Source organism: Epinephelus lanceolatus, chromosome 1 (genome assembly GCF_041903045.1).
Source record: "Epinephelus lanceolatus isolate andai-2023 chromosome 1, ASM4190304v1, whole genome shotgun sequence".
NCBI classification, from domain to species: Eukaryota; Metazoa; Chordata; class Actinopteri; order Perciformes; family Serranidae; genus Epinephelus; species Epinephelus lanceolatus.
The window spans coordinates 30,672,060-30,682,463 of NC_135734.1; the positions used below are offsets into that span (position 1 = coordinate 30,672,060).

At 40.7% G+C, this 10,404-nt stretch overlaps 1 protein-coding gene across 1 annotated transcript; it reads right to left on the reverse strand.

Moving 5' to 3' along the window:
• Nucleotides 1-3,171: 3,171 nt before the first annotated feature.
• On the reverse strand, nucleotides 3,172-9,905 carry LOC117256482 (uncharacterized). The gene is made up of 4 exons (XM_033625915.2): nucleotides 9,395-9,905; nucleotides 5,437-7,626; nucleotides 5,082-5,191; nucleotides 3,172-4,979 (listed from the first exon to the last, which is right to left on the reverse strand). The coding sequence occupies exons 1-3, from the start codon at nucleotides 9,465-9,467 to the stop codon at nucleotides 5,088-5,090; spliced, it is 2,367 nt and encodes a 788-aa protein (XP_033481806.2). The 5' UTR covers nucleotides 9,468-9,905; the 3' UTR covers nucleotides 3,172-4,979; nucleotides 5,082-5,087.
• Nucleotides 9,906-10,404: the final 499 nt, after the last annotated feature.

The following is a 10,404-nucleotide window of genomic DNA, read 5'->3' on the forward strand; positions in this document are numbered from 1 at the left end:
AGAAGTATGACTAATGACTAATGATGGCAGCAGCAGCAGGAGGCATCTGGCAGGACCACGGCAGCAGCACAACCACACACGTCACGCTGTCCAGGCACCGCTGCGGTATGAGTTAATCTGAGAGACAGTGGAGCACAAAGGCTCCGGAGAAGAAGCCGAGTTAGTGACATCCAGAATGGCTGAGTTAGCAAGATGCAGTAATAGGATGAGAGTGAGAGAGAGAGAGAGAGAGAGAGAGAGAGAGAGAGAGAGAGAGAGAGAGAGGGAGAGAGAGGGAGCCCGGTGTATTATAGGGGGTCCTCCGGCAGACTGGGCCTAAGTCAGCCTAACTAGGGGCTGGTACAGGGCAAGCCTGAGCCAGCCCTAACTATAAGCTTTATCAAAGAGGAAAGTCTTAAGTCTAGTCTTAAATGTGGAGACGGTGTCTGCCTCCCGGACCGTAACAGGAAGAAGATTCCACAGGAGAGGAGCCTGATAGCTGAAGGCTCTGGCTCCTGATCTGCTTTTGGAGACTTTAGAACAACACTCCCTCTTTTTGTTACTGTCCCTCTACTGCAGACCAGCAAGGAAACACTGTCCAGTGAAACACAAAGAGGAAGTTTGTTCCAAAAAATAATAACTTTGCAAGATATCCAGTTGATTTGTCTAAACTCAGACTGCCAAAGCATCAAATTTGTTTTACACAAATGAGGGCTGTAGATTTTGTCCTCAGTCGCTGACATTGAAAGTGTAGTCCTCTTTGTGTTTCATCAGGCAGTGTGTCCTTGCTCAGCTGCAGCTGAAGGATAGTAACAAATTGAGTTTTGTACTAAAAACACTAACTTTGGATGGTAGATACCTGATTTCAGTCATGACCACTTTAGTCAAAGAAAACCTTTATTTTCCTTTGCAGCGAGATATTTTTGGGGGTACAGCGCTGTTCTGTTCTGTACCTCTCTGCCCTTCCATGTGCATACATGATTGGCCTAAAACAAGGAGAGCATCAGCAAAGACCCCCTCAGGTCCAGAACAGAGCAGGTATCGGTGACAACAGAAATGACACTGACTAGTCAGCAGCATGAAAAGAGGAACTGGGATGGAGGCGGGTTGCAGAGGAAGCAGCAAAGGTATATGCAGGCTGTGGCGGCTTAAATAGGGCGCCCTGAGTGAGATTTAATAATTGGATGCATAGAAGGGAGTCAGCTGATCAATCAGCTGATTGGGCTGTTTGAGATCAGCTGACATAGATGGGATGTGTGAGCTAAGCTTGACTCCTGCTCTGCCTGAACTAACACTTTGCTCTATTTGTCTAATATTTTTTTAATATACATCAACATTAGCAACAGAAATCTTTAGATTCAGGACAACAATCACTGACTGATTCAATGTGGATACACTTGATTTTATGTATTTATCAGCTTATGGACTTGATGATCTAAAAAGGAGACCATATGTATCACAAGTACATCAAACTTTAATATCAAAAACTTTAATGAATAAATTATTTGAATGCTGAAGAACCAAAGGGGTAATCTGGCATATTCATACATTATTCATCAATAATGTATGTAGACAAAAATCTAAAAAGCTGTCAGCCTTTAAAAAAAAGGGGTTATTATTGCTTATACACAAAATAGCCGACATTTAATACGCATCTTATATATACTGGGTATTACATATAAAATTTACTTCTTTACTTCTAATCTACTTATCCTGCAGATATATATATATATATATATATATATATATATATATATATATTAATTAATTAATTTATTGCTAACTACATTTTTTTCATTTACTGGTACAATGAAATATAGTAAATTTAGGAACCATTTATTTATTTATTTATTTATTAATTTTACATTTTTGTAACTATGTAATTGATCATAGGGCCCCAAACAGACTTAAATTTCCAGATGAGTTTCTCATCTGGAAATGGTGACTTTCACTCCAGCAATATTCTTCTACATATTAATGAGGATACAAAGGTAATATTGTCCTTTGTTGTCCTCCTAAATGTTTGATGAGCTCATAATATTCCTGAAATGGCCATTTCTGCACACAGTGTCAACACCATGTTTAATAGGCAGCAAGGTGTTTGAAGAAAGAAGCAGTGTTGGGAGGGTTACTTTTAAAATGTAATTGGTTATAGGTTACAAGTTACCCTATTAAAAATGTAATAATTAATGTAACTACTTAATTGAAACAGCTGATGGCCAAAAGATGCAAAGCAACATAATGAATATTATAATCTACATATAGAATATTTACCAAAAAGAATATAGTCAAATGTAACCCTTTTGTAATTACCAACATTTTAATTAGTAACTGTAATTTAATTACATTTTTTTTTTCTCAGTAGGTGTAACTGATTACACTTACATTTGTTTTATAATTTTATTACTGTAATTAGTTGCATGCAACTAGTTACCCCCCAGCACTGCTGCTCAGTCACCTTATAGACAAGGACAAGACCAAAACGTGTGTCATGTTTGCTGGTGACACATGACATCTATTATAGGTATCAATGACACTTTGTCATTATTTAATCAGTGTCTGTGATGACGGCCTTGTGTGACTGATTTGTCTTGATGTGATGTTATACTGTCATTTGTTCTCACTGACACATCCTGAATAAATAAACACTTAACTAACAGCTGAATTACTGAGACTTCTACATGTAAAAGCCGTAGTAACTGCTGTAAATGTGTAAAAGTGCTAAAAATGATTTTGTTTGTGTCTTTACTCCCAGGTTTTGTTAAGGCCGTTATTATTACATACAAGCTCTGTAAAACAATTTCAAAAAAGCAGAAAACAATCACACTTGGGTGCAGTTTTAATACAGAGCACAGTCTGAAGTTCTCACTTGGTACACCATGTCCCCCTCACCATCCTAAAATTATTTACTGTGTGCAGTAACATATAGCTGGTACAGCAGCATGCCAAAATGAGACTGATAGGAGAGCTCTCCGTCTCATGCCACATAACAAGCAGGAAAAGTGATAGGTCTACTTGGCTCTTAGACAGCATTTAGGAGGCGTGTGCTTTTTCATGCATGCCTTGGACTGTCCTGTACGTATGAGTCATGAGGCCAGTGGAAATGTACATATAGTACATGAAGAACATTTTGTGATTGAAGGCTGGATGGTATCTGATTGAGCGACCACAAGAAGGAAAACAATCAGGATACCCGCTCTGACCTTGTCTTTAATGATCCACAACCAAAAAAGCTTGACAAGTAAAGTTACAAGTGCATTAAAGTTTTCAGTATTTATACATTTAAAAATCAAAACACAATCACTCAGATAAATCAGAACATTCATAAACATGTACACTTCATATTACAGAGCATGACCACCCTGATGATGAACGTTTTACTCCACTACATTTATTTGACAACTGGACTGTAGGATTTTTGATACCAAACCTATGATAAGCCTGTACAACATGATGCACTTTCATAAATCCCATAACTTATTTTTACCCCAGCCCTCGTTTTCATGTGTCCCGTTGCCCCGTGGAACAGAGATAAAAGGGGCAGTGGGTGAAATCTTCCCTCATGAAATGGGAAAACCCTTCAAGACCCTGATAAGTCATCATTAGTCATTGGTGGCGTTTACGTAAACAGACGTGACGGTGACAATAATAGTATTATCACAATGACATTTACCATCAGTCTGGAGATAGAAAAGCATTGACATTCGTGATTCACTCACAGCAAGTTTCACTCTATAGATCAATCAAAGAATTCATCAGATAAAAAAGAACATTGTGTCATTACCAGGCCACCAGTGGTGCTCTTGCCCTTCCAGTCTGCACTGATATTAAGGAGCAATAACAAGTGCAGCAACTTAGTTAAATGTCAGGCTTCATATTTCTTCAAAGGGGGGAATGCCACATGGAAATATGTCAAAAGGACTGTCATGCACAAATCAGCAATGACAATGTAACGTTAACTAGCTAACTAGTCAGCTACTGAAACGTCAGCACACTGGCAGCGATATTTTTTCATTTTGCTTGTTATTTAGAAAAGGGCCATATTACACTAAAATTACATTAAACTAAGATAAAACAGTTATACATTTTTAAACCTTTATTGACAAAAAATACATTTGTGGGTTTCTTTTGCTGCTCACACAGCTATCTTGCTCATGATGTCTTATAACACTCGGCTTGAAGCATGCCTCTGAAAATCCTCTTTTCCGTGGGCCATGTAGCCCAAACACTTCACCCTGCCCCTCTAGTCCAACAGGAATTGGGACACCCTAGACGTGAACTCACGAACGTGAGGGGGTAAGGGCTAAGTGGTAGGAGAAAAGTGTGTTTTAAGATTGAGCTTAAAGGTATCTTATGGAGCGTTTGACCACTAGTAGCACTATAGAACAATGTTTTGTACAAGCGGGTCCTTGCTTTGTCTGTATGGTGTTGGTGCAAGAGGACACGGGCAATACGATACACATTCCACAGTACTTGATGGTAACAAGAAAATTTGCCAGTGAATAAGATGGCTACTAGCATATACACATGCAAGGATACACATAATGCATTCTGGTGAGACACACTAAATGTTAACAAAACTTTAATCTACCCAAAGTATATAAAATAGGTCATATTAGCTCCAGTTCAGCCAACAGGAAATGCTGCTTACACATCAGTGCATCAGGCGGCATTCTGCTGCAGAATACTGTTACCTTTAGGCATATCTTTTGCTGATGATAGCTCCATATTTCTTCTTAAGTAAATCATGAATAGGACTTATATACTATTTTTTTTATATTGGGGTATTACTCCTGTTACTGAAGTAGACTATCTATTACCTCCTCCATCACTGGTTTCCGGTATTATCGTGATTTTCTTGCTGTCCAAAACTTGGAGAACTGGAGGCTTTCTTCAGCAAAGATCCAATGCCTTGAAACTTGTTCAGCACAGTGCTTCAGTTTCTGCACGTATGATCAAACAGCTATTTCATTTGTCTGTTCGATATTTACTCCAATGTCCTAAAACAGGAGAAATAACTGTCAGTGCAAATTTATAGACAGTGTTGTAAACCATGCTATGAGAAGTGAATTCTGAGCCACTTAATCATCAAAAGAACTCACTTTCATTCAGCGCAATTTCTTAGCTATGGTTGTCCAGGCAATCCCGAATACGATAAAACACATCAGTGTGAAGAATGCTGCACCGAGCACTGCCCCTCTGTTCAACAGACCTGGGAGACCAAAACTGTCATTAGTGAAATCAACACTTGTAATTGCTACATGCAGTAATATTTAACTTTTCTCACTTTGAGCTCTTAAGCAGACATGAACATGTCCTCACAACACTGGCTGTGCCCCACAGGATTCTTGTAGACTTTCTCACACTTATATTCTTTAATGTCACCGTAATTGGTAATAGTTACATCCTGGAATCTTCGACAAAGAGGCCCATCATAGTGGAGTGTTAAATTCTTACCTGCAGGTTCATCTTCGACTAATATAGCTGTAGCTTCAGAATCATCACTGTGCGTCTCTATGCTGGTGCCATCACCACCTTCCAGAGGAGCCGCAAAGACTTCTTCCTCGGAGACAGCTGGGGCAGGAGGAGCTGTGTCAGGTTCAACTGGGGCTTCAGTTAAGATCTCTGTTGCAGCGGGAGCATCTGTTGCAGCTACTGGGACTTCCTCAACCGGATCCAGTGCTGCATCTATGGTGTCATTCTCAGATAGGATCTCAGTGACAGGTGTGACAAGTATTTCTGTATCGCTGTCACCTGCTGTGTCCTCATCCAGGGCTGTTTCCGTTGGGACAGGATCTGATTGGACAACTTCTTCCTCTGTGTTGTTCTCTGGAGCATCTTCTTCTGGATCTTCCAGGGGGGTGATAAGGCTTGGGTCTTCTGGAGCTGGTTCTTCGCTGGTGGGTTTCACAACAACGACAGCAGGGTCTTCTGGGGCGATTTCCTCTGCAGCCTCTTCCTCCTGAGCTTCTTCTTCTGTGTCAAGGACAACAGATTCATCTTCTTCTGGTACATCAGGTAGAGGCTCTTCATTTGTAGCAGGGTCCTCTTCTACATCTTCTTCTGGGACTATTGGGACAGGAACCTCTGCAGCTTCTTCTTCTGCATCCTCCTCTGGAGCTTCTTCGTCTGGCTCTTCTGGGGAAACTACCTCGACTGATTCTTCTGTAACTTCTTCCAGCTCTGGCTCCTCTTCAACAGGCTCCAAAGGAACGATGACAGCAGGTTCCTCTGGCGCGGACTCCTCTGGTGCTGTTTCCTCTGCAGCAGGTTCCACCTCACCTTCCTCTTCGGTCTCAAGCTCTACAGGAAGGAGGGCATCATATTCCTCTTCTTCTAACGTACTGGGAATGGGTTCTTCATTCGTAACAGGATCCACTTCTGCATTTTCTTCCAGAACTTCAGGAGGAGCTGCTTCTTCTTCTTGTGCATGTTCCTCTGCAGCTTCCTCGTCTTTTGTTTCTGAAGAAATAATGGAGACTGTTTCTTCTTCATCCTCTTGATCCGGCTCCTCTTCAGCAGGTACCGCAGGGACGACGACAGCAGGTTCCTCTGGGGCTGACTCCTCTGGTGCTGTTTCCTCTGCAGCAGTTTCCAATTGACCTTCCTCTTCAGTCTCAAGCTGTACAGGAAGGAGGGCAACAGATTCCTCTTCATCCAACGTACTGGGAATGGGTTCTTCATTTGTTGCAGGATCCACTTCAGAATTTTCTTCCAGGACCACTGGAACAACTGCTTCCTCCTCTTCTGTTTCTAAAGAAACTATAAGGACTGTTTCCTCTGGTTCCTCTTGATCTGGCTCCTCTTCAGCAGGTTCCACGGGAACAATGACAGCAGGTTCTTCTGGGGCTGTTTCCTCTGCAGCAGGTTCACCTTCACCTGCCTCTTCTGTCTCAAGTTCAACTTCTGCAACGACGAGGACAACAGATTCCTCTTCTTCTGGCAGAGCAGGTTCGACTTCTATAAGTAAAGGTTCTTCTGGAGCACCTTCTTCTACAGCATCCTTCTCTGATGCTTCATCTTCTGGGGCCTCTACAGGGATAAAGGGGATTGGTACTGCTGGAGCTGGATCCTCCAGATCCTGCTGTTCTGGGGATGTGTTTTCTGCAGCACCCTCTGCAGCAACAGCAGTTTCTTCTTCTACATTTTCATCTGGAGCTTCAACTTCTGCCTCTGGAGCTACACCTTCTGCCTCTGTAGCTTCATCTTCTGCCTCTGGAGCTTCATCTTCTGATGTTTCTAAAGGAATGACTGGGATCGGTGCTTCTGGAGCTGGATCCTCCACATATTGCTCTTCACTCTTTACAGCAGCAGCTGGGGCAACTTCTTCTGTGGCTTCATCTGGAGAGACGTCTGTTAGGGCGACTTCTTCAGGGACAGTTTTCTCCTCCACTGCAGCCAAAGGCTCCTGAGGGGCATCAGAGACCTGATCTTCGATTACAATTGGTTCTGGTTCTTTTGCAATAACTGGAATGTCTTCTGCAGCAGGTGGTTCCACAGGAGGTGGAGCTGCTTTAGGTGCAACAGCTGGAATGACTTTCTTCTGAACTGTTTTTTTCACCTTAGTCAAGTTACTCTGGCCTTTAGCTACTGGTGCAAGTTCCCCTGGTCCTGGTCCTGGTCCAGAGGACTTACCAACTTTGGCAGCTGCAATAGAAGTTAGAGACTCAATTACAACTTGAACTGGTTCTCCAGTGCCTCAACAGCTTAACCACTGGGGTTGTTCTCCAAGTTAGACAACAAAGGAACCCTTATATACCTAGAATATATTTTATTAAATATCAGAACATTAAAACTGGGGATTTTCTAAAATGTATTTTAGTTGATAAAGTTAATCTATAGATTTGTTTACACTTTCATTTTTATGTTGTATAAATGTTCATAGAATTTGTCAGTAATGTGAAATAAATGTATTTATTAAAGCTTAATTTGTTAACTTTTAGAAAAAAAATCTGATTCAAATTGTCACTATATTCATACAGCATGAAAATAGTCAGATATCTCATATATATCTCATATTTCTATGCCTACTCTATTGCCTTGTAGCAATTCCAAGGAGTCTCTAATGTAGCTGTCAATCGTGAATCACTGCTCATGAACTGCAGTCTATTTCTCACCTCAGATGTTTACAGGAACATCTTTTAGTGTACTGTTTAGCTGTAAAATGGAAAAGTTTGCTCCGGTGTCCATGTTGGACACAGACAAGTAAAGCACCAAACACCGCCCACGGGCCAGACCAGCTTGCTCATTTTACAGCTAAAAAAACATCTGAGGTGAGAAATAGGCAATGCAATAACAGAATCTTGATTCATATTTGGTCAGTGCTGCCTAGTTTAATGGTTTGACTTAAGTTCACGGAGTGATTGACATGATTGACTGTTAGAGACTCCTGAGCTCTGACTGGTTGCTGACCATGCCGTCATGACTCAGACTCAGAATACATTCACAGTTACAGCAAACATGACACAAAGTTATTTTCATAAAAATCACCAGCTGTACCTTTTAAGTTTACTTATGATTTACTAAAACACATAAATAAATACATACAGGCCCCAAATATGACAATACAGTTCAGTTCAATTTGACAGCAGCATTCAGTAAATAATAGTTTGGACTTTAACACTAATTGTAAGGACCTGAGGTTAAGCATAAGTGCAGCTTTTGTCCCAAAAGTCAGCCCTACAGGACACTATAGCTCTGAACGATGGCTGATTATGTAACAGTTAGGAGGATCTCCAGGGACCTGATACAAACAGATCCAAGTTTAGTCCACGTGTCTCACAGGGGAGCATGCTAACAGGAGCAGGTGTGTCATTGAACTGGCAATGAAAGTATTTTGAGTTTGGTAGTTAATCACATCGGCGCTGTCAGGTGCAGAAGTTTTATTCTTGATTTACGGGGGTGACTGAGCTCATTTTCCAAACTGACGCATATATTTTATTACTCATAGCTGGAAAATACCTCAAGCGATATTTACCTTTCCCTGTCTTAGATTCTGTCAACTCCAAGCCTACCAATCATAAAACATCAAACACAGGTTTACCCTATTAAACAACATATTTACACACTTATGTGATGTATTTCTGAATTAAATGGGTGCATTCAGGGGAATTTTGACATTAATGTGATCATAAATCAACAAATATTAAAGAATTGTAACTCCGGCAATCTGCTGAATTGGTTGTAATAATTACAACCAAGAAAATACATCAGTAAGAATTATTATTAACATAATTTTGCATATACAATATGTAGAAATCTAAATATATATTAACAGCCTATAGTATTTTATGAGGCTTATATTATTTCCCAGAGAGGCAGCTGTGCAATCATTTTTTATGTCATTGATTTAGAGCCAATTAATTTAAAATAATTGTGCTTATGTCAAAGAGTGCAGAGGAAATGTTTGGCTTACGTATCGGTGCCGATGAGCATAGCTGAACACATAGGACCAGGGTCAGCAGTAGCAGAGAAGAAGCTTTGAACATGATGTCCGTCTTGTCAGAGTCCCTTCATTAGAGTCAATCAACTTCCAGTACCTCCAACACTGCAGTCAGATCGCTGCCCCCACTATGGAGGAATATCTTTAAGGGGTTGAGGCACACGTGTAAAGTGTCAGCGAGGACACACGTTGTTGAGACGTTGAAGTGACACACCATATGGAAACACTGGGAGGGTGCTTTGAGGGCTGCGTGGGTAAAAAGAGAAACCTACTGTGAGATACGATCACATGGACGTCTTCTACATGACGACACCAGCTGCTCCTTATCCTGGATCAAAGGTCAAACTGTTTAAATACTTTACTGAAAAGGTTGTCTATAAAGCTCTGTAAGAAAGAGGATAAATAATGTTACACAATATATGTATGTATGTTTCTACACACTACATGAAGATGCATACTGCAGTTGCTTAAATAAGTGTTTATACTCTCTGATTTGCAACCACTGAACTCCTTTTCCAAGATTCTAAAATAGTTTAGGTTTACAGCATTCATTTTTGCTTCTCATTAATATTAAAGGGACAGTTTACCCCCAAATCAAATGTACTTATTTTCCTCTTACCTGTAGTGCTGATTATCACTCTAGATTGTTTTGCTGTGAATTGCTGAGTGTTGGAGATATCGACCATAGAGATGTCTGCCTTCTTTCTAATATAATGGAACTAGATGGCATCAGCTTGTGGTGCTCAAAGCTTAAAATAAATAAATACATTTTAAAAAATTAAAATTAAAAACTCAACAGCAATGTCTCTTTCCAGAAATCATGATCTGGTTACTCAAAATACTCAGAGGAGGTGGCCAACGACACCACCTTTCACCCACCTACAATGCAGTCTCAGGATCCCTCCCCAGACGACTTCATACCCATTCACACCTGGTCCCGTCTAACCCTAACGACTCACATGTGACCTTAGTGGCTCTGTAGG